This window comes from Oncorhynchus keta, chromosome 7 (assembly GCF_023373465.1).
Source record: "Oncorhynchus keta strain PuntledgeMale-10-30-2019 chromosome 7, Oket_V2, whole genome shotgun sequence".
Classification (NCBI taxonomy): domain Eukaryota; kingdom Metazoa; phylum Chordata; class Actinopteri; order Salmoniformes; family Salmonidae; genus Oncorhynchus; species Oncorhynchus keta.
In genome coordinates this window covers 53,629,991-53,656,491 of record NC_068427.1, presented here as the reverse complement: position 1 = coordinate 53,656,491, position 26,501 = coordinate 53,629,991, and the positions used below count along the sequence as shown (strand labels likewise).

The 26,501-nt window shown below is 41.0% G+C and overlaps 1 protein-coding gene across 1 annotated transcript in view; it reads right to left on the bottom strand.

The window, feature by feature from the left end:
* LOC118378542 (fer-1-like protein 6) overlaps window positions 1-25,688 on the bottom strand; it is a 31,277-nt gene extending 5,589 nt beyond the window's left edge. The window contains exons 1-9 of the mRNA XM_052521823.1: window positions 25,459-25,688; window positions 18,088-18,179; window positions 17,128-17,248; window positions 11,312-11,366; window positions 10,591-10,722; window positions 6,629-6,691; window positions 6,428-6,506; window positions 6,088-6,244; window positions 1,945-2,131 (exon numbers count right to left, since the gene is read on the bottom strand). Of these exons, the coding sequence (XP_052377783.1) occupies window positions 1,945-2,131; window positions 6,088-6,244; window positions 6,428-6,506; window positions 6,629-6,691; window positions 10,591-10,722; window positions 11,312-11,366; window positions 17,128-17,248; window positions 18,088-18,179; window positions 25,459-25,475 (903 nt within the window). The 5' untranslated portion in view covers window positions 25,476-25,688. The remainder of the gene's footprint in view (window positions 1-1,944; window positions 2,132-6,087; window positions 6,245-6,427; window positions 6,507-6,628; window positions 6,692-10,590; window positions 10,723-11,311; window positions 11,367-17,127; window positions 17,249-18,087; window positions 18,180-25,458) is intronic.
* Between the last annotated feature and the right edge of the window lie 813 nt (window positions 25,689-26,501).

Sequence of the window (26,501 nt, the reverse complement as noted above, 5' to 3'; positions counted from 1 at the left end):
GTCCGTCTCCTTATCAATAACCTTACTGTAAAATCATGTACTAGTGTGTATGTCTCCTTATCAATAACCTTACTGTAGAATCATGTACTAGTGTGTTTGTCTCCTTATCAATAACCTTACTGTAGAATCATGTACTAGTGTGTATGTCTCCTTATCAATAACCTCACTGTAGAATCATGTACTAGTGTCTGCCTCCTTATCAATAACCTTACTGTAGAATCATGTACTAGTGTCTGTCTCCTTATCAATAACCTTACTGTAGAATCATGTACTAGTGTCAGTCTCCTTATCAATAACCTTACTGTAGAATCATGTACTAGTGTGTATGTCTCCTTATCAATAACCTCACTGTAGAATCATGTACTAGTGTCCGTCTCCTTATCAATAACCTTACTGTAGAATCATGTACTAGTGTCTGTCTCCTTATCAATAACCTTACTGTAGAATCATGTACTAGTGTCCGTCTCCTTATCAATAACCTTACTGTAGAATCATGTACTAGTGTCTGTCTCCTTATCAATAACCTTACTGTAGAATCATGTACTAGTGTCCGTCTCCTTATCAATAACCTTACTGTAGAATCATGTACTAGTGTCCGTCTCCTTATCAATAACCTTACTGTAGAATCATGTACTAGTGTCTGTCTCCTTATCAATAACCTTACTGTAGAATCATGTACTAGTGTGTATGTCTCCTTATCAATAACCTTACTGTAGAATCATGTACTAGTGTCCGTCTCCTTATCAATAACCTTACTGTAGAATCATGTACTAGTGTCAGTCTCCTTACCAATAACCTTACTGTAGAATCATGTACTAGTGTGTATGTCTCCTTATCAATAACCTTACTGTAGAATCATGTACTAGTGTGTATGTCTCCTTATCAATAACCTTACTGTAGAATCATGTACTAGTGTCCGTCTCCTTATCAATAACCTCACTGTAGAATCATGTACTAGTGTCCGTCTCCTTATCAATAACCTTACTGTAAAATCATGTACTAGTGTGTATGTCTCCTTATCAATAACCTTACTGTAGAATCATGTACTAGTGTGTATGTCTCCTTATCAATAACCTTACTGTAGAATCATGTACTAGTGTGTATGTCTCCTTATCAATAACCTCACTGTAGAATCATGTACTAGTGTCTGCCTCCTTATCAATAACCTTACTGTAGAATCATGTACTAGTGTCCGTCTCCTGATCAATAACCTTACTGTAAAATCATGTACTAGTGTGTATGTCTCCTTATCAATAACCTTACTGTAGAATCATGTACTAGTGTGTATGTCTCCTTATCAATAACCTCACTGTAGAATCATGTACTAGTGTCCGTCTCCTTATCAATAACCTTACTGTAGAATCATGTACTAGTGTCTGCCTCCTTATCAATAACCTTACTGTAGAATCATGTACTAGTGTCCGTCTCCTTATCAATAACCTTACTGTAGAATCATGTACTAGTGTCTGTCTCCTTATCAATAACCTTACTGTAGAATCATGTACTAGTGTCTGTCTCCTTATCAATAACCTTACTGTAGAATCATGTACTAGTGTCTGTCTCCTTATCAATAACCTCACTGTAGAATCATGTACTAGTGTCTGTCTCCTTATCAATAACCTTACTGTAGAATCATGTACTAGTGTCCGTCTCCTTATCAATAACCTTACTGTAGAATCATGTACTAGTGTCCGTCTCCTTATCAATAACCTTACTGTAGAATCATGTACTAGTGTCTGTCTCCTTATCAATAACCTTACTGTAGAATCATGTACTAGTGTGTATGTCTCCTTATCAATAACCTTACTGTAGAATCATGTACTAGTGTCCGTCTCCTTATCAATAACCTTACTGTAGAATCATGTACTAGTGTCAGTCTCCTTACCAATAACCTTACTGTAGAATCATGTACTAGTGTGACTTTCTCCTTATCAATAACCTTACCATCTGTTTGAAGAAGGACACCACCACGTATGGGTCTATGAGGGCTGTGTTGTCCCCTATGAAGGCCTTGGTGACGTTAGCCATGATGGAGGAGTTGTTACGAGGCAGACCCTCCGCTCTGTACACCTTCACATAGAACCTGGCCCAGGGACGCTCCGAAGGGAACCCCTCGGGAACCAACAGGTTCCTGGGTCAAAGGTCAGAGGGTGAAAACATTTTGAGAGAGAATGGCATCTGAATGGACTAGCCTCCTGGACTAGCCTCCTGGACTAGCCTCCTGAACAAGCCTCCTGAACTAACCTCCTGGACTAGCCTCCTGGACTAGCCTCCTGGACTAGCCTCTTGAACTAGCCTCTTGAACTAGCCTCCTGAACTAACCTGGACTAGCCCCCTGGACTAGCCTCCTGGACTAGCCTCCTGGACTAGCCTCCTGGACTGGCCTCCTGGACTGGCCTCCTGACTAGCCTCCTGGACTAGCCTCCTGGACTAGCCTCTTGAACTAGCCTCTTGGACTAGCCTCCTGGACTAGCCTCCTGAACTAGCCTCTTGAACTAACCTGGACTAGCCTCCTGGACTAGCCTCTTGAACTAGCCTCTTGGACTAGCCTCCTGGACTAGCCTCCTGAACTAGCCTCTTGAACTAACCTGGACTAGCCTCCTGGACTAGCCTCTTGAACTAGCCTCTTGGACTAGCCTCCTGAACTAGCCTCCTGAACTAACCTGGACTAGCCTCCTGGACTAGCCTCTTGAACTGTTTTTGCTGTCTTTTTAACTTAATTGCTGTGCTTGAATTTAATTTAATTAATTTGGGTAAAAACATATACAGACAGATGTCCATTGTATTCCCAGAGGATAGCTGAGGACTGAGGGTTTGATGAAAACATATACAGACAGATGTCCATTGTATTCCCAGAGGATAGCTGAGGACTGAGGGTTTGATGAAAACATATACAGACAGATGTCCATTGTATTCCCAGAGGATAGCTGAGGACTGAGGGTTTGATGAAAACATATACAGACAGATGTCCATTGTATTCCCAGAGGATAGCTGAGGACTGAGGGTTTGATGAAAATCATATACAGTGAAAGGAAAGTATTCAGACCCCTTGATTTTTTCCAGTTTGTTACGTTACAGCCTTATTCTAAAATGAATTATATTGTTTTTTTTACCTGATCAATCTACACACAATACCCCATAATGACAAAGCAAAAACAGTTTCTTAGATATGTTTGCTAATGTATTAAAACCTGAAATATTCAGAAGTATTCAGACCCTTTACTCAGTACTTTGTTGAAGCACCATTGGCAGCAATTACAGTCTTCTTGGGTATGACGCTACAAGCTTGGCACACCTGTATTTGGGGAGTTTCTCCCATTCTACTCTGCAGATCCTCTCAAGCTCTGTCAGGTGGGATGGGAAGCGTTGCTGTACAACTATTTTCAGGTCTCTCCAGAGATGTTCGATCGGGTTCAAGTCCGGGCTCTGACTGGGCCAATCAAGGACATTCAGAGACTTGTCCCGAAGCCAGTCCTGCGTTGTCTTGGCTGTGTGCTTAGGGTTGTTGTCCTGTTGGATGGTGAACCTTTGCCCCAGTCTGAGGTCCTGAAAGCTCTGGAGCAGGTTTTCATCAAGGATCTCACTGTACTTTGCGCTCTTCATCCCTGCCTTGATCCTGACAAGTCTCCTAGTCTTTTGATTGCTCACTTTGGCCGGGTGGCCAGCTCTAGGAAGAGTCCTGGTGGTTCCAAACATCTTCCATTTAAGAATGACGAAGGCCGCTGTGTTCTTGGGGACCTTCAATGCTGCAGAAATGTTTTGGTACCCTTCCCCAGATCTGTGCCTCGACATGATCCTGCCTTGGAGCTCTACAGACAATTTCTTCGACTTCATGGCTTGGTTTTTGCTCTGACATGCACTGTCAACTGTATGACCTTATATAGACAGGTCCCTTTCCAAATCATGTCCAATCAATTGAATTTACCACAGTTGGACGCCAATCTCGTTGTAGAAACATCTCAAGGATGATCAATGGAAACAGGATGCACCTGAGCTCATTTTCGAGTCTCATAGCCAATGGGGCTGAATAATTCTGTCAATAGGTTTATTTTTCTTTTTAAATTGTGCAAATGTATCAAAAAAAAAAAAAAAAAAAAAAAATTGTTATTTTTGATACATTTTCAAAAAAAAAAAACTGTTTTTGCTTCATCATTATGGGGTATTGTGATGTCATTATGGGGTATTGTGATGTCATTATGGGGTATTGTGATGTCATTATGGGGTATTGTGTGTAGACTGCTGAGGATGTTTATTTTTTAATTTTTTATTGTAATCCATCTAAGAACAAGTCTGTAACGTAACAAAGTCAATAGGTCTGAAAACAGTTGTACATCAACATGCCAGAGAAACCTCCTTTCCTACATGATAACAGGCTTCTGGCCAAACGGTGTGTTCATTTTGTCCTCTTACTTTCTATTTGTCGATGATAAGGATTACTCATAATTTAATCTCACAGAGCCAAACGAGTGTCTCTGCATAATTTTTTTTAATTTTTTAATTTTACCTTTATTTAACAAGTCAGTTAAGAACATATTCTTATTTTCAATGACGGCCTAGGAACATTGGGTTAACTGCCTGTTCAGGGGCAGAACGACAGATTTGTACCTTGTCAGCTCGGGGGTTTGAACTCACAACCTTCCGGTTACTAGTCCAACGCTCTAACCACTAGGCTACGCTGCCATAATGATATTATGCTATGTTGCTATATTGCCGGCGCGTGAGATTGCTCATAGACCCACTATTTAAACACACCTTGTCTGCATGCTACTGCTTAAACACACCTGTCTGCATGCTACTGCTTAAACACACCTGTCTGCATGCTACTGGTTAAACACACCTTGTCTGCATGCTACTGCTTAAACACACCTGTCTGCATGCTACTGGTTAAACACACCTTGTCTGCATGCTACTGCTTAAACACACCTTGTCTGCATGCTACTGCTTAAACACACCTGTCTGCATGCTACTGCTTAAACACACCTGTCTGCATGCTACTGCTTAAACACACCTGTCTGCATGCTACTGCTTAAACACACCTGTCTGCATGCTACTGCTTAAACACACCTTGTCTGCATGCTACTGCTTAAACACACCTGTCTGCATGCTACTGCTTAAACACACCTGTCTGCATGCTACTGCTTAAACACACCTTGTCTGCATGCTACTGCTTAAACACACCTTGTCTGCATGCTACTGCTTAAACACACCTGTCTGCATGCTACTGCTTAAACACACCTGTCTGCATGCTACTGCTTAAACACACCTTGTCTGCATGCTACTGCTTAAACACACCTTGTCTGCATGCTACTGCTTAAACACACCTGTCTGCATGCTACTGCTTAAACACACCTGTCTGCATGCTACTGCTTAAACACACCTGTCTGCATGCTACTGCTTAAACACACCTGTCTGCATGCTAGGCTTAAACACACCTGTCTGCATGCTACTGTTAAACACACCTGTCTGCATGCTACTCTTAAACACACCTTGTCTGCATGCTACTGTTAAACACACCTGTCTGCATGCTACTGCTTAAACACACCTTGTCTGCATGCTACTACTTAAACACACCTGTCTGCATGCTACTGTTAAACACACCTTGTCTGCATGCTACTTGTAAACACACCTGTCTGCATGCTCAGCATAAACACACCTGTCTGCATGCTACTGCTTAAACACACCTTGTCTGCATGCTTACTTTAAACACACCTGTCTGCATGCTACTGGTCTTAAACACACCTTGTCTGCATGCTACTGCTTAAACACACCTGTCTGCATGCTACTGCTTAAACACACCTTGTCTGCATGCTACTGCTTAAACACACCTGTCTGCATGCTACTGCTTAAACACACCTGTCTGCATGCTACTGCTTAAACACACCTGTCTGCATGCAGGTCAAACAAGAGTGTGTCTTACTTGTCTGTTACTCAGCATCGCTGGTCTTCTGAGAGAAGTGTGTGTGTGTCTTACTTGTCTATCTGCTCCTCAGCATCGCTGGTCTTCTGAGAGAAGTGTGTGTGTGTCTTACTTGTCTATCTGCTCCTCAGCATCGCTGGTCTTCTGAGAGAAGTGTGTGTGTGTCTTACTTGTCTATCTGCTCCTCAGCATCGCTGGTCTTCTGAGAGGGCTGTATGGCGTCTCCCTTCCCCATCACGCTGATGTCGCACTTCAGGTAACCTTTGACCCCGGTCCTGATGTCTGCCGGGTCCGTCAGCACCGCCCACTTATTGGTGAACTGGTGACCTGAGACGGGGGACGTTCAAGTTTATTATTTGCTGCTGGAACAACAAATCAATCGCACATCTCCAGAACTCACATTTGAAAAACAGCAAGAAAGTTAGCATTAGCATTCAGTTAGCTTTTCGGCAATCCAGTCAGTTATGAAGGAGCACCGGGCTGAAGCATGTGGGGATGTCGTTCTCTTACCAGGTTGTCTATAGACCGTTCCCACATCCATCTTGAAGGAGCCCACACAGAAGCCTTTCATGATCTTGGTATGCATCACCTGGAGAAGAAACAGACAAACTAAATATTGAAGAGGTTTTATTTTTTATTTTTTTGCTTTTTACACGACTCTTGAAAATATGGTTGAATATCTTTATGGATGAGATGGATGTATTTGCTTACTGATAGTTTGATGACTTTGTCAAAAAAGCTCTCTTGATGACCGTAATAATCAAACACGAAGTACTGTTTCAAAAAACAGAGATAAGATTGTTACAAATCTTTGAGCAACAAGGAAAGACAATGATTATTAGTCTCATTCCAATACCAACCATCTGGCAACACTTCATTTTTAAGGGTTCTTGTTACAGTGTAATTACATATGTAATTACAGTGTAACAGACATTGTAATAATTCATAGTTACATTGGAATAACAACATGTAATTGGTGGTAATTGCAGTCTGTAATTACAGGTATATACAGGTGTTGCAGTCTGTAATTACAGGTGTTACAGGTGTTGCAGTCTGTAATTACAGGTATATACAGGTGTTGCAGTCTGTAATTACAGGTGTTACAGGTGTTGCAGTCTGTAATTACAGGTGTTACAGTCTGTAATTACAGGTGTTACAGTCTGTAATTACAGGGGTGTTACAGGTGTTACAGTCTGTAATTACAGGTGTTGCAGTCTGTAATTACAGGGTGTTACAGGTGTTGCAGTCTGTAATTACAGGGTGTTACAGGTGTTGCAGTCTGTAATTACAGGGGTGTTACAGGTGTTGCAGTCTGTAATTACAGGGGTGTTACAGTCTGTAATTACAGGGGTGTTACAGTCTGTAATTACAGGGGTGTTACAGTCTGTAATTACAGGGTGTTACAGGTGTTACAGTCTGTAATTACAGGGGTGTTACAGGTGTTACAGTCTGTAATTACAGGGGTGTTACAGTCTGTAATTACAGGGGTGTTACAGGTGTTACAGTCTGTAATTACAGGGGTGTTACAGTCTGTAATTACAGGGGTGTTACAGGTGTTGCAGTCTGTAATTACAGGGGTGTTACAGGTGTTACAGTCTGTAATTACAGGGGTGTTGCAGTCTGTAATTACAGGGGTGTACAGGTGTTACAGTCTGTAATTACAGGTGTTACAGTCTGTAATTACAGGGGTGTTACAGGTGTTGCAGTCTGTAATTACAGGTGTTACAGTCTGTAATTACAGGGGTGTTACAGTCTGTAATTACAGGTGTTGCAGTCTGTAATTACAGGGGTGTTACAGTCTGTAATTACAGGTGTTACAGTCTGTAATTACAGGGGTGTTACAGGTGTTACAGTCTGTAATTACAGGTGTTGCAGTCTGTAATTACAGGTGTTACAGTCTGTAATTACAGGGGTGTTACAGTCTGTAATTACAGGGGTGTTACAGGTGTTGCAGTCTGTAATTACAGGGGTGTTACAGTCTGTAATTACAGGGGTGTTACAGTCTGTAATTACAGGGGTGTTACAGTCTGTAATTACAGGGGTGTTACAGTCTGTAATTACAGGGGTGTTACAGTCTGTAATTACAGGGGTGTTACAGTCTGTAATTACAGGGGTGTTACAGTCTGTAATTACAGGGGTGTTACAGTCTGTAATTACAGGGGTGTTACAGTCTGTAATTACAGGGGTGTTACAGTCTGTAATTACAGGGGTGTTACAGTCTGTAATTACAGGGGTGTTACAGGTGTTGCAGTCTGTAATTACAGGGGTGTTACAGGTGTTGCAGTCTGTAATTACAGGGGTGTTACAGGTGTTGCAGTCTGTAATTACAGGGGTGTTACAGTCTGTAATTACAGGGGTGTTACAGTCTGTAATTACAGGGGTGTTACAGTCTGTAATTACAGGGGTGTTACAGGTGTTACAGTCTGTAATTACAGGGGTGTTACAGTCTGTAATTACAGGGGTGTTACAGGTGTTACAGTCTGTAATTACAGGGGTGTTACAGGTGTTACAGTCTGTAATTACAGGTGTTACAGTCTGTAATTACAGGGGTGTTACAGTCTGTAATTACAAGGGTGTTACAGGTGTTGCAGTCTGTAATTACAGGGGTAACACATTTTTACTACCATGCTTGTTACAAATGTTAACGTTTCCGATTGCATCCTATTTTTCTAAACCTTGGCTAGCTAGCTAAAGCTAGCTAAAGCTGACAGAATATGCTACGGTCGCTACACGCTAGCTAACGTTAGCTGGACTTGATGGTAATCCCTGAACCTTGTTTTCACAGTAGTGCTTTATTAAACAACAGTTATTAGTTATTAAGAGTATTAGTATTAAAACAAAGCAGTATTAATGCTAAATGGATAACGCAACAACTGGTAGCTAGCAAGGCCTAGCTAGCTATGTGCCTTAACTAGTTGTCATGGCGATGATAACTAGGGGCAAGGTAGAGTGTCAATCCTAAATAGTAATCTATTCTTTTTCTCTACCACAGATTCACGACAAGTGAATCAGACTCCGGGATGGGAAAATGTAAATTAACAAGAAAGAAGAAACAGGCGAAGACAGAGTCAGAGTTTTGTGGTTTTTATATTGTTATATGGTTATTATTTAATGGTAAAAAACGGGAATAAAGAAAGACAATCCCAGCTCTTGAGGCTACTCTTACTATAGGCTACGGATATGAGTCACCACTAGATTGGTGATTTTTAAGTTATTGAGTAGGGTTTGTTTAATCTAATTCATTAAATCGTAAATCTAACAATAAAAATCCTTATTATTTTGTCTGAAATGTAAGGTATTTTTTTATACATGTTGCAATAAAGTTGACAAAAGTAGAAGCTCATCTTATGTTTTGTAGGTATCTTCACTTGGTAACGAGTAGTAAGTCATTATATAGAATCAACTTAACCCCTTTTTTAGTAAAAAAAATGTTTAGGTGCAAGTGCGAGCAAAAACATTGAGTGAAGATTTTGAAGAGTGCATTCAACTGCCGGTAGGTAATTAGAGCCTTTTGAGCCACCAACTGTTGTAATCTCAGACACCCAGTGCATCTGGCCACCAGAGACTACAACATTCTGACCATTATTACCGAATCAGCTGAGAACAAACTAAACACTAAATTGGTGAATTTAGTAGAAACTTGTCCATTAGTAAACAAGCATTTGTTATTATACCTCTGTGATTACAGAGTGCAATTACCACTATGAGTTACTATGAGTTATTACAGTTAACTACAATACTTGTTACAGTGTAATGCTTTACAGATAGAGATACCCATCGTACAACCCCAAACAGCAAGCAATACAGAAGCATTAGCACAGTGGCTCGGAACAACTCCCTAGAGGGCAGGATGCTAGGAAGAAACCTAGAGAGGAACCAGGCTCAAGACTCCCTAGAGGTCAAGGTCCTAGGAAGAAACCTAGAGAGGAACCAGGCTCAAGACTCCCTAGAGGGCAAGATCCTAGGAAGAAACCTAGAGAGGAACCAGGCTCAGGGGGGAAAGACTCCCTAGAGGGCAGGATCCTAGGAAGAAACCTAGAGAGGAACCAGGCTCAGAGGAGACAGACTCCCTAGAGGGCAAGATCCTAGGAAGAAACCTAGAGAGGAACCAGGCTCAGAGGAGACAGACTCCCTAGAGGGCAGGATGCTAGGAAGAAACCTAGAGAGGAACCAGGCTCAAGACTCCCTAGAGGTCAAGGTCCTAGGAAGAAACCTAGAGAGGAACCAGGCTCAAGACTCCCTAGAGGGCAAGATCCTAGGAAGAAACCTAGAGAGGAACCAGGCTCAGGGGGAAAGACTCCCTAGAGGGCAGGATCCTAGGAAGAAACCTAGAGAGGAACCAGGCTCAGAGGGGACAGACTCCCTAGAGGGCAGGATCCTAGGAAGAAACCTAGAGAGGAACCAGGCTCAGAGGAGACAGACTCCCTAGAGGGCAGGATCCTAGGAAGAAACCTAGAGAGGAACCAGGCTCAGAGGGGACAGACTCCCTAGAGGGCAGGATCCTAGGAAGAAACCTAGAGAGGAACCAGGCTCAGAGGAGACAGACTCCCTAGAGGGCAGGATCCTAGGAAGAAACCTAGAGAGGAACCAGGCTCAGAGGGTAAAGACTCCCTAGAGGGCAGGATCCTAGGAAGAAACCTAGAGAGGAACCAGGCTCAGAGGAGAAGGTTCACCTCATTGATGAAAGGGGCGTTGGTGCCCTCTTTGACAGTGGTCTGTTTCTTCTCATCTCCGATCTCCATGATTACACTAGGGTCAATGTTCTCCCCCACCAGCTGTTTGGCCTCGGTGATGTTGATGGCAATCTGGAGGGAAGATAATCAAAGTCACCTTTATCCGCCAAGGTAAATGGTTTTGCCAGCAACGGACAGACAGACTATAGACAGGGGAATCTACACATAATATACTATCAGCATATACCTGGTGGATACATGACAAATTACACATGATAGGAGAGGACATGTACAGTTAAGAATATACAGATTACACAGATTTCGTCATATGAGGACAGCAGTTTTGGAAGTTAGATGGCAATGTGTCCCAAACATCCAGTGTCTATTCCCTCAACACAGGAGTACCAGATACAATATGAACCAATCAGGACTATTCCCTCAACACAGGAGTACCAGATACAATATGAACCAATCAGGGCTATTCCCTCAACACAGGAGTACCAGATACAATATGAACCAATCAGGGCTATTCTCTCAACACAGGAGTACCAGATACAATATGAACCAATCAGGGCTATTCCCTCAACACAGGAGTACCAGATACAATATGAACCAATCAGGACTATTCCCTCAACACAGGAGTACCAGATACAATATGAACCAATCAGGGCTATTCCCTCAACACAGGAGTAACAGATACAATATGAACCAGTCAACCTACCTGGAAACTCTCTGGCTTTTTCTCACTGTCCAGAATCTTTGGTCTTAGTTTAGACCTGTGTGGAGTTATTAAATTGACATTATTATAGTTATACAGCATAAGTTATACGAGGCCTGGCACCACAGGCAAACATTTTGATCGGTCAATTTTCAGATTTTGGGATATTTTGCAAATATATCTTCGATACTTTCACAAAATGTACAAATACATCAGAAATAAATAAAAATAATTAATTAATGAATAAATAAATCGGCTATACTGTATGCAAATTATTGATTTGTATCATTTTACCAAACTCCGTCAACTACACATTCCATAAATGTCGTTCTTGTTCTCATGTTAAAACTCTCCACGTTGAATCAAATAGCCGTCAGAAGCTTGTTTTCCTGAGCGAGGCATATCGTTAGCTCGTCCATACATCGCGATATCCTCTTTAGACAGATTAGAAAGATTAGTAATTTCCGGTAACCTGATTGGTTAAAAGGCTTCACAAATGTTTGAAAATATCTCCAGCGAAGAATCAACGTAAAGAGAGACAAAATTAGAAGGGTAACATGCTGATATTTTAGTCCTGCAGTTATGTAAATAGACATAAAAAGTACTTTTTTTTACAACGAAAAACAATAAACTGTCATTTTTAAATAACTTGATTTTCCTAAACAGGTTTCCTACAATCACTGACACCTTTCATGCAAAATAGGCATCGACCACAATGAGTCCAAAACGTTTCACAGAATCTTGACAAAAATAATGTCCAATATGAATAAAAAGGGTCAAGTCTGTTGACTGTTTGTGGCTGCTCGTGATATTAAATAAAACATTGTAATGTACCCGATAAGGCACCTGTTTGCACCTCCGCTAGCAAAATCAATGCCATAACCAATTGCGTTACCGCTAAGAGCAGCTTTTGGTCCGTCTTGGATATCACTAGTTGCACCGACTGAAATTGCCATTTTGTTTCGTATGTTTTTAAGGACACACAAGGGGTGGAAAATGCCAGTGCGACAGTTTTTACACGACAAAATTGCAAAAAATAAACGTTTCTTTGACACTTGCGCCCCCTTAGAGCCTAAAATGTTTATGTTTCTTTAATGTATTTATTTAACATTTATTTAACCAGGAAAAGACTCAAGGGGGACGTCGCAAGAGGTCAGCAGGAAGTAGTCACTGTTTAAACACAATACAACACAATACAACACAATACAACACAATACAACACAACACAACACAATACAACACAATACAACACAACACAATACAATACAATACAACACAATACAACACAATACAACACAATACAACACAACACAATACAATACAACACAATACAACAATACAATACAATAAATATAACACAACACAATACAATACAACACAATACAACACAATTACAATACAACACAACACAACACACAATACAACACAACACAACACAACACAACACAACACAACACAATACAACACATACAATATAACACAACACAATACAACACAATACAACACATACAACACAACACAATACAACACAATACAAAATACAATACACAATATAACACAACACAATACAACACAATACAACACAATACAACACAATACAACACAACACAACACAACACAATACAATACAACACAATACAACACATTACAATATAACACAACACAATACAACACAACACAACACAATACAACACACACACAATACAACACAATACAACACAACACAATACAATACAACACAACACAACACAACACAATACAACACAATACAACACAACACAACACAAAACAACACAATACAACACAACACAACACAACACAATACAACACAATAACACAAATACAATACAATACAACACAACACAACACAACACAACACAATACACACAATACAACACAACACAACACAATACAATACAATACAATACAACACAATACAACACAATACAATACAACACAACACACAATACAACACAATACAACACAATACAACACAATACAACACAAACACAACACAACAACACAACACAACACAACAACACAACACACATACAACACAACACAATACACAATACAACACAATACAATACAACACATACAATACAATACAACACAATATAACACAATACAACACACAATAATCAACACAATACAACACAACACAACACAACACAATACAACACAATACAACACAACACAACACAATACAACACAATACAACACAATACAATACAACACAATACAATACAATACAACACAACACAACACAACACAATACAACACAACACAACACACACATACAACACAATATAACACAATACAACACACAATACAACACAACACAACACAATACACAACACAACACAACACAATACACACACAACACAACACAACACAACACAATACAACACAATACAACACAACACAACACAACACACAACACAACACAATACAACACACACAATACAACACAACACAATACAATACAACACAAACAAACAACACAATACAACACAACACAATACAACACAACACACACAACACACAATACAACAACACAACACAACACAACACACAATACAACACAACACAATACACACAATACAACACAACACAACACAACACAACACAACACAACACAACACACAATACATACAACACAATACAACACAATACAACACAATACACAATACAACACAACACAACACACAACACAACACACAATACAACACAACACACAATACAACACAACACACAATACAACACAACACAATACAACACAACACAACACACAATACAACACAACACAAACACAATACAACACAACAACACAATACAACACAATACAACACAACACAACACAACACACACATACAACACAACACAACACAACACAACACAACACAACACACAATACAACACAACACAACACAATACAACACAACACAATACAACACAATACAACAATACAACACAACACAACACAACACAACACAACACACAATACAACACACAACACAACACAACACAATACAACACAACACAATACAACACAACACAACACAATACAACACAACACAACACAACACAAAACACACAACACAACACAACACAACACAACACAACACACAATACAACACACAATACAATACAACACAACACAACACAACACACACACACACAATACAATACAATACAACACAATACAACACAATACAACACAACACAACACAACACACACAATACAACACAACACAATACAACACAACACAACACAACACAACACAATACAACACAACACACAATACAACACACACACAATACAACACAACACAACACAACACAACACAATACAATACAACACAACACAATACAATACAATACAACACAACACAACACAATACAACACAATACAACACAACACAATACAACACAACACAAATACAACACAATACAAATACAACACACAATACAACACAATACAACACAACACAACACAACACACAATACAACACAACACAATACACAATACAACACAACACAACACACAATACAAACACAACACAATACAACACAACACAACACAACACACAATACAACACAACACAACACAACACACAATACAATACAACACAACACAACACAACACAACACAACACAACACAACACAACAATACAACACAACACAATACAATACAACACAACACACAATACAACACAACACAATACAACACAACACAACACAACACAACACAACACAATACAACACAACACACAATACAACACAATACAACACAACACAATACAACACAACACAACACAACACACAATACAACACAACACAATACAACACAATACAACACAACACACAACACAATACAACACAACACAATACAAACACAACACAACACAACACACAACACAACACAATACAACACAACATACAATACAATACAACACAACACACAATACAACACAATACAACACAATACAATACAACACAACACAACACAACACAAATACAATACAACAACACAATACAATACAATACAACACAACACAACACAACACACAATACAACACAATACAACACAACACAACAATACAAACACAAACACAACACAATACAACACAATACAATACAATACAATACAACACAACACAACACACACAATTACAACACAATACAACACAACACAATACAACAATAAACACAACACAACACACAATACAACACACAATACAATACAACACAATACAACACAACACACAATACAACACAACACAATACAATACAACACAACACACAATACAACACACAATACAACACAACATACAATACAATACAACACAACACACACAACACACAATACAACACAACACATTACAACACAATACAACACAACACAACACAACACAATACAACACACAACACAACACAATACAACACAACACAACACAACACAATACAACACAATACACAACACAACACAATACAACACAATACAATACAACACAATACAACACAACACAACACAATACAACACAACACAACACAACACAATACAACACAATACAACACAACACAACACAATACAATACAACACAACACAACACAATACAACACAATACAACACAATACAACACAATACAACACAACACAACACAACACAACACAACACAATACAACACAATACAACACAACACAACACAACACACAATACAACACAATACAACACAACACAACACAACAATACACAATACAACACAAATACAACACAATACAATACAATACAACACAACACAACACACAATACAACACAACACAATACAACACAACAACAATACAACACAATACAACACAACACAACACAACACAACACAACACACAACAACACAACACAACACACAACACAACACAATACAATACAATACAACACAACACAATACAACACAATACAACACAATACAACACAATACAACACAACACAACACACAACACAACACAACACAACACACAATACAACACAATACAACACAATACAACACAATACAACACAACAACACAATACAACACAATACAACACAATACAACACAACACAATACAATACAACACACAACACAACACAATACAACACACAATACAACACAATACAACACACAACACAACACAATACAATACAATACAATACAACACACAACACAACACAATACAATACAACACAACACAATACAATACAATACAACACACAACACAACACAATACAACACACACAACACACAATACAACACAATACAATACAACACAAACACAACACAACACAATACAATACAACACACAACACAACACAATACAACACACAATACAACACAATACAACACAACACAACACACAATACAACACAATACAACACACAATACAACACACAATACAACACAACACAACACAACACAACACACAATACAACACAGTACAACACAACACAACACACAATACAACACAATACAACACACAATACAACACAATACAACACAATATAACACAATACAACACAACACAACACAACACAACACAATACAACACAACACACAATACAACACAACACACAATACAATACAACACACAATACAATACAACACACAATACAACAATACAACACAACACAATACAACACAACACAACACAACACACACAACACACAATACAATACAACACACAATACAACACAACACAACACAATACAATACAACACAACACAACACAACACAACACAACACAACACAACACAACACACAATACATTAAAAACATGATGTACCTCTTGGTCTGGGGTAGCTGTCTGACAGGTGTGGTTCCCGAAGGGCCAGGCTGACCATCGTCGGGGTACTGTCCTTCTAACAGGCCAGTGACCTCAGCATTGCCCTCTGGCTCTGCACCATCTGTCAGGGCATGACACAACAACGTTGACAAGGAAACATTCCCTAGTAGGACGAAACATTGAGAGGAAGCAGAATAAGATGGGGGAGGACCATCATTCTCTGGCCATACCTGTTCAATCTGAAATAACTAGACTGAGCTCGATCTGTAGCTGGTAAACTGGCACTGCATGTTTAAAAGTAAGTGACCCGTGATGTTTTAAATATCAGGAGGGTACATGATCACATGTGCCGACAGGACATACAGCAAATCCTACAGCAAATACTCCATGAATACAGAAGCACACGACTGTTTGATCAGCTGGAGCTGACTGTGTGGTCGAAACTAGTGCACGACGTAGGGAATAGTGAACCATTTGGTACGCAGATGTGACTATTTGATCACTAGTGCACTACCCCAACGGGCCCCGGTCGACAGTAGTGCACTACCTCAATGGGCCCCGGTCGACAGTAGTGCACTACCCTATGGGCCCTGGTCGAAACTAGTGCACTACCCTATGGGCCCCGGTCGAAACTAGTGCACTACCCTATGGGCCCCGGTCGACAGTAGTGCACTACCCTATGGGCCCTGGTCGACACTAGTGCACTACCCTATGGGCCCCGGTCGACAGTAGTGCACTACCCTATGGGCCTCGGTCGACACTAGTGCACTACCCTATGGGTCCCGGTCGAAACTAGTGCACTACCCTATGGGCCCCGGTCTAAACTAGTGCACTACCCTATGGGCCCTGGTCGACACTAGTGCACTACATAGGGAATAGTGAGCCATTTGGTATGCAGATATCTCCAATCACAATCTGCTCTTACTGTTTACAACAGAGTGTTTGTTTTCAAGGCCGTACCTAGAGCTGCTTTATTGGCCAAGACGAGATCAGATGTGGTGACTGTCTTCTTCCTCTTCTTCACTTTCAGCCCGAACATCCCCTTCCCCTTCCTGTAGAAAACATTAGACATGAGACCCCTTACACTTCCTGTAGACAACATTAGAACCCTTCCCCTCCCTGTAGACCACATTAGACATTAGAACCCTTCCCCTCCCTGTAGACCACATTAGACATTAGAACCCTTCCCCTCCCTGTAGACCACATTAGACATTAGAACCCTTCCCCTCCCTGTAGACCTCATTAGACATTAGAACCCTTCCCCTCCCTGTAGACCACAGTAGACATTAGACCCCTTCCCCTCCCTGTAGACCACATTAGACATTAGAACCCTTCCCCTTCCTGTAGACCTAATTAGACATTAGAACCCTTCCCCTTCCTGTAAAGATCATTAGACATTAGAACCCTTCCCCTCCCTGTAGACCACATTAGACATTAGAACCCTTCCCCTTCATGTAGACCTCATTAGACATTAGAACCCTTCCCCTTCCTGTAAAGATCATTAGACATTAGAACCCTTCCCCTCCCTGTAAAGAACATTAGACATTAGAACCCTTCCCCTTCCTGTAAAGAACATTAGACATTAGAACCCTTCCCCTCCCTGTAAAGAACATTAGACATTAGAACCCTTCCCCTTCCTGTAAAGAACATTAGACATTAGAACCCTTCCCCTTCCTGTAGACCTCATTAGACATTAGAACCCTTCCCCTCCCTGTAGACCTCATTAGACATTAGAACCCTTCCCCTTCCTGTAAAGAACATTAGACATTAGAACCCTTCCCACTCTCACTCATGAACAGCAGTACACCTTAATCACACATAATACATACCAACACACATACACAGAGGATGTTACCTGAATACATGAAGACAAGGCTAATTCACAGGATGGAATACAGCAGGAAGATGTTTGTAAATCCTGTGATTCTCAACATTTTTTACTCAGCTAAATTTGATTAATTGGATTTATTTAACCTTTATTTAACCAAGAAGGGCTCATTGAGATTAAAGTCTCTTTTTCAAGAGCGCCCTGGCCAAGATAGGCAGCACTAAGTCATTACAAAAAGATTACAGACAGACAACATGAAAAATTGTGTAAACCAGCAAATTAGAAACATTGACAGGTCAGGGAATCAGCCTCAAAATCCTTCATCAGTGATTTAAAAACACCAATTGGGAGAAGTTCTTCCAGTTTAAAAGTATTTTGTAAGGTGTTCCAAGACGATGGTGCAGAGGACATAAAAGCCCTTTCACCAAATTCAGTTTCGGACATTTGGAACAGTTAGCAGGATAAAGTCCAGCGAACGAAGAGACGACCCACCACATTTCTGAACAATAAAAATGCACAAATAAAAAGATAGTAAACCCAAAATGTCTTTGTAAATAAAAGTATACCAGTGACTGAGCCTACGAGTGACTAGAGAAGGACAGCCAACCCTGGTATACAAAGTGCAGTGGTGAATAAGGGTTTTGCAGTTTAAAATAAATCTCAAAGTGCCACGATAAAGAGTGTCAATTGATCTCAAACACTGAGCAGAAGCATTCATATATAAAATATCCCCATAGTCTAGTAAAGGCATAAATGTAGCTGATACTAGCCTCCTTCTGGCTTCAAAAGAAAAACAGGCCTTATTCCTAAAATAAAATCCCAATTTCAGCTTCAATTCTTTTGTAAGTTGTTGAATATGCAATTTAAAAGAGAGGCTGTCATCAATTAAAATTCCAAGATATTTATATGAGGTTACAACCTCAATCTCCTTGCCCTGACAGGTAGTAATAGGCGAAAGGTTCAGAGGTCTATTTCTTACATTAGAAAACACAATTAGTTTAGTTTTGTCAGTATTGAGGATAAGGTATGTTGAACAGTAGAAAAAGCAGTTTGCATGTTCTGGAAAGCTTTTGTAAGAGACGAGGCACAACAGTAGATAACATTATCATCAGCATAAAAATGAAGTTGTGCATTTTTGACATTTTTGTCTAAATCAGAGAGGACCGAGTACAGCGCCTTGGGGCACACCATTAAGGACAGACAATTTAACAGACATAAGCCCATCAAATTGAGTGCACTGAGTTCTATCAGACAGTTAGCAAACCATGCAACTTCATGCTCCGAAAGACCTACACTCGACAATCTCTGCCTTAGTATATAGCATGATCAACTGTATCAAAAGCCTTAGAGAGATCAAGAAAAACTGAGACACAGTGGTGTTTTTTTGTCAATGGCTGCAGTGATATCGTTTAAAACCTTAATGGCTGTGGTAATTGTGCTATGCTTCTTCCTGAAGCCCGATTGGTACATTGATAAAATAGAGCTAGTAAATAAATAACTCTTAGCTTACATTTACATTTACATTTAAGTCATTTAGCAGACGCTCTTATCCAGAGCGACTTACAAATTGGTGCATTCACCTATGACATCCAGTGGAACAGCCACTTTACAATAGTGCATCTAAATCTTTTAGGGGTGAGAAGGATTACTTATCCTATCCTAGGTATTCCTTAAAGAGGTGGGGTTTCAGGTGTCTCCGGAAGGTTGACTCCGCTGTCCTGGCGTCGTGAGGGAGTTTGTTCCACCATTGGGGGGCCATTGGGCTGTTCAGTGGTCCTTCTGTAGCTCAGTTGGTAGAGCATGGCGCTTGTAACGCCAGGGTAGTGGGTTCGATCCCCGGGACCACCCATACGTAGAATGTATGCACACATGACTGTAAGTCGCTTTGGATAAAAGCGTCTGCTAAATGGCATATATTATTATATTATATTATTCACTTACAAGGGTTTCAAGTATTTTCACCAGGGGTGACAGCTTTGAGATTGGCCTATAATTATTTAAAAGAGTTGGATCCCCCCCTTTTAAAAGTGGTAGGACAAATGCCGATATCCAGATCTTTGGAATTTCATTACATTCCAGGGCTAGATTGAACAGAGATGTAAAGTGGTTCAGTGTCAAGTCCTGACCTTAGTTCCTTTTTTACGTCTCTATTTTGGTTTGATCAGGGCGTGAGATGGGGTGGGCATTCTATGTTTTGTATTTCTATCTGTTTGGCCTGGTATGTTTCCCAATCAGAGGCAGCTGTCTATCGTTGTCTCTGATTGAGAACCACACACTTAGGTAGCCTGTTCCCACCTGTGTTTGCAGGTAGTTGCTTTCTGTTTCGTGTGTTTTGCACCTAGTGGAGCTGTTTCAGTTGTTCTTTTGTTACTTTGTATTAATTGTTCAGTTCTATTTAATAAATGACGAACACGTACCACGCTGCACCTTGGTCCTCACCTTCTTCCAACCAACAGTCGTTACATTCAGCTATGAAATCAGCTGCCAGATTTAAAAAGCAGGGATTCAAAAGATCAGGACCTGATCTTTTAAATAGCGCACCTGGTTCAACTAATCAAGGGCTTGATGATGAGTTGAGTAGTCGAATCAAAAGTGCTAGTGCTGGGATGGAATAAACCTATACATCCCTGGGGGTACACCATACTGGGATGGAATAAACCTGTACATCCCTGGGGGTACACCATACTGGGATGGAATAAACCTATACATCCCTGGGGGTACACCATACTGGGCTGGAATAAACCTATACATCCCTGGGGGTACCCCATACTGGGCTGGAATAAACCTGTACATCCCTGGGGGTACACCATACTGGGCTGGAATAAACCTGTACATCCCTGGGGGTACACCATACTGGGATGGAATAAACCTGTACATCCCTGGGGGTACCCCATACTGGGATGGAATAAACCTATACATCCCTGGGGGTACACCATACTGGGCTGGAATAAACCTATACATCCCTGGGGGTACACCATACTGGGCTGGAATAAACCTATACATCCCTGGGGGTACACCATACTGGGCTGGAATAAACCTGTACATCCCTGGGGGTACACCATACTGGGCTGGAATAAACCTATACATCCCTGGGGGTACCCCATACTGGGCTGGAATAAACCTATACATCCCTGGGGGTACACCATACTGGGCTGGAATAAACCTGTACATCCCTGGGGGTACACCATACTGGGCTGGAATAAACCTGTACATCCCTGGGGGTACACCATACTGGGCTGGAATAAACCTATACATCCCTGGGGGTACACCATACTGGGATGGAATAAACCTGTACATCCCTGGGGGTACACCATACTGGGATGGAATAAACCTGTACATCCCTGGGGGTACACCATACTGGGCTGGAATAAACCTGTACATCCCTGGGGTACACCATACTGGGATGGAATAAACCTGTACATCCCTGGGGGTACCCCATACTGGGCTGGAATAAACCTGTACATCCCTGGGGGTACCCCATACTGGGCTGGAATAAACCTGTACATCCCTGGGGTACCCCATACTGGGCTGGAATAAACCTGTACATCCCTGGGGGTACCCCATACTGGGCTGGAATAAACCTGTACATCCCTGGGGGTACCCCATACTGGGCTGGAATAAACCTGTACATCCCTGGGGTACCCCATGCCATGGAATAAACCTGGGGGGGTACCCCATGGAATAAACCTGTACATCCCTGGGGGTACCCCATACTGGGCTGGAATAAACCTGTACATCCCTGGGGTACCCCATACTGGGCTGGAATAAACCTATACATCCCTGGGGTACCCCATACTGGGCTGGAATAAACCTATACATCCCTGGGGGTACACCATACTGGGCTGGAATAAACCTGTACATCCCTGGGGTACACCATACTGGGCTGGAATAAACCTGTAAACATCCCCTGGGGGCACCCCATACTGGGCTGGAATAAACCTGTACATCCCTGGGGGGCTGGACCCCATACTGGGCTGGAATAAACCTGTACATCCCTGGGGGTACACCATACTGGGCTGGAATAAACCTGTACATCCCTGGGGTACACCATACTGGGCTGGAATAAACCTGTACATCCCTGGGGGTACACCATACTGGGCTGGAATAAACCTGTACATCCCTGGGGGTACCCCATACTGGGCTGGAATAAACATCCCTACACCATACAATCCTGTACATCCCTGGGGGTACCCTGGGCTGGAATAAACCTATACATACTACTGGGCTGGAATAAACCTATACATCCCTGGGGGTACCCCATACTGGGCTGGAATAAACCTATACATCCCTGACACCATACTGGGCTGGACCTGTACCCTGGGGTACTGGGCTGGAATAAACCTGTACATCCCTGGGGGTACACCATACTGGGCTGGAATAAACCTGTACATCCCTGGGGGTACACCATACTGGGCTGGAATAAACCTATACATCCCTGGGGGTACACCATACTGGGCTGGAATAAACCTGTACATCCCTGGGGGTACACCATACTGGGCTGGAATAAACCTGTACATCCCTGGGGGTACCCCATACTGGGATGGAATAAACCTGTACATCCCTGGGGGTACACCATAACGGGATTTGAGAAACACTGTTCGAACTAACATAGCAATTTGCAGAGGTTGAAAGTTGTTATTTTTAAGATCTTACCTGTGTGTGGCTGGACTGCCACTGTGACCTGATGGATCCTTGTCCATTTTGACAGGACAATATGCCCAGGAGTCCCTGGCACACTGATAACTGAGATATTAACACACTATCCCGATTCCTATCCTAATGCTTCCAATAACACTACGTTGTATTAAAACAGTACTCTCTGATACACTGTCTGAACAAAAGTGTTTGCCTGCTCTCTGTCTCACAATACACCTTCCAGTTCCTCCTGTCCACTCAGCCAATCAGTCACTCTTGTATCCTCCCTTGTTTGACTTTCAGTGGTTTGAATTTCCTTGCTGCATAATTATCCTGCTTATTGATATTACCCTGCATATTGATATTTTCCCACTTGAGCCCCTCTCTCCCCAGTTCACATAGAGTAAATGACTGAACCAATGGCACAGTGTTGAATCCTATAGCTTTTATCGTCTCTCTGTTGAGTCTCTCTGTTGAGTCTCTCTATTGAGTTTCTCTGTTGAGTCTCTCTAGTGAGTCTCTCTAGTGAGTCTCTCTATTGAGTCTCTCTATTGAGTTTCTCTATTGAGTCTCTCTCTAGTGAGTCTCTATTGAGTTTCTATTGAGTTTCTCTGTTGATTGAGTTTCTCTATTGAGTCTCTCTTGAGTCTCTCTAGTGAGTCTCTATTGAGTTTCTCTGTTGAGTCTCTCTATTGAGTTTCTCTATTGAGTCTCTCTATTGAGTCTCTCTAGTGAGTCTCTATTGAGTTTCTCTGTTGAGTCTCTCTATTGAGTTTCTCTGTTGAGTCTCTCTATTGAGTTTCTATTGAGTCTCTCTGTTGAGTCTCTCTATTGAGTTTCTCTGTTGAGTCTCTCTAGTGAGTCTCTCTAGTGAGTCTCTCTATTGAGTTTCTCTGTTGAGTCTCTCAATTGAGTCTCTCTATTGAGTCTCTCTATTGAGTCTCTCTGTTGAGTCTCTCAATTGAGTCTCTCTATTGAGTCTCTCTATTGAGTCTCTCTATTGAGTCTCTCTATTGAGTCTCTCTATTGAGTCTCTCTAGTGAGTCTCTCTATTGAGTTTCTCTGTTGAGTCTCTCTATTGAGTCTCTCTATTGAGTCTCTCTATTGAGTTTCTCTGTTGAGTCTCTCTATTGAGTTTCTCTATTGAGTCTCTCTATTGAGTCTCTCTATTGAGTTTCTCTGTTGAGTCTCTCTATTGAGTTTCTCTATTCAGTTTCTCTATTGAGTCTCTCTAGTGAGTCTCTCTATTGAGTTTCTCTGTTGAGTCTCTCTATTGAGTCTCTCTGTTGAGTCTCTCTATTGAGTTTCTCTATTCAGTTTCTCTATTCAGTCTCTCTATTCAGTTTCTCTATTGAGTTTCTCTGTTGAGTCTCTCTATTGAGTCTCTCTGTTGAGTCTCTCTATTGAGTTTCTCTATTCAGTCTCTCTATTCAGTCTCTCTATTCAGTTTCTCTATTGAGTTTCTCTATTGAGTTTCTCTATTCAGTCTCTCTATTCAGTCTCTCTATTCAGTTTCTCTATTGAGTTTCTCTATTCAGTTTCTTTATTGGAAAGTCGAACAATGATCTTGACACGTAGACAAAATAATCAGATTCAGTAAATATTTTCAAAATGTACATAGGATTGTCTATATAGAGGGCCGGTTTCCCGCGTCCAGATTAAACCTGCGCTAAAAAAAAAAGCACATTTAAATAGTGATTCTCCATTGAGCATACATGATTTTTTTCGTCCAGGTCAAGTCTAAGCATGTAATCTGTGTCCCGGGAAGCTGCACCACAAACACGTGTACAACTATGCCTCATATTGACACATACATGTACGTTGTACGTTGTACGTTTGTTTGGAAGAAGGTAAAACAAACAACTTACTTGGCTTTGGCCTCCATTGGAATGGGTTTTAGGAAGGGTTGCAGTTTCTCTCTCAGTCGGGAATTGGACCGTTCAAGCACACAGACATCGTTGTTAGACGAGGCGATGTGAGCGAGAAGAACAGCGTCGAGAGCGACTCGTAGCTGGAGTTTTATTGGCTGGGGCCATGCTCTTTCCTGAGAACAGAAAACAGACAGACTGTAGCTTGAGGTGACCCAGACTTTATGATTGTTTGCCCATGAATAATGTCATAATCTGATCTGGTTTTATCACTGGGAACAGCTTTACTTTCAAACTCCCAATTGTTTAAAACAATCCCCCCCAAGTGTAATTTGCATTTACAGTAAATGTATTCCTATCTGGTTGTTTACAAGAAGACATTGTGAAACTATCACCAGCCTTACAGTATGTGTTCTATATATCAATAGAATATCAATTGGCAGCAGTTCACCTGAAGATGTTTACACAATGTGGGGAACAGGATCCAGAAACTGGCGGTGAACACACCTCCTTGGTAAACAGAGCTCCTCTCACATGCAGACCTGACAGTCTCCATCTGCATAGTGCACACAAAGGTGTCATTCAATGAATATCTGACATCTTAACACGAGGGCCAGAGAGGTTGTTTTTTGGTAACGTGATCACATGTAGCTTTATTGTCTGTAGTATTTTAATAAACATATTGAAAACACAAATATAAAAGACAACATGCAACATCCAAAATCGGTTGGTGAAGATACCGATTGGATGGTTTTAGACTTGTTGAACAAATGCTCGTTTGGTAGACATGCTCGGGGTATGAATGTTGCAGCAGTGCAGCTTAGGTTGGGGGTGGAGAGGTCCTCCCCCGAGAATGACCTCTTGGAGAAGAGATCCTTCCTCAGATCATTGATAGCATCGAGGGTCGGTTGGTCTTGTCAAAGAGGAGCACAGGTGTCTCTCAAAGCAATGTGAAAAATTGACAAATTCAGATCGAGGTGTCAAAATGATTCAGCTGCCATAGAAACAATCGATGACCTCTGGAAATTACTTCTACACTGTCT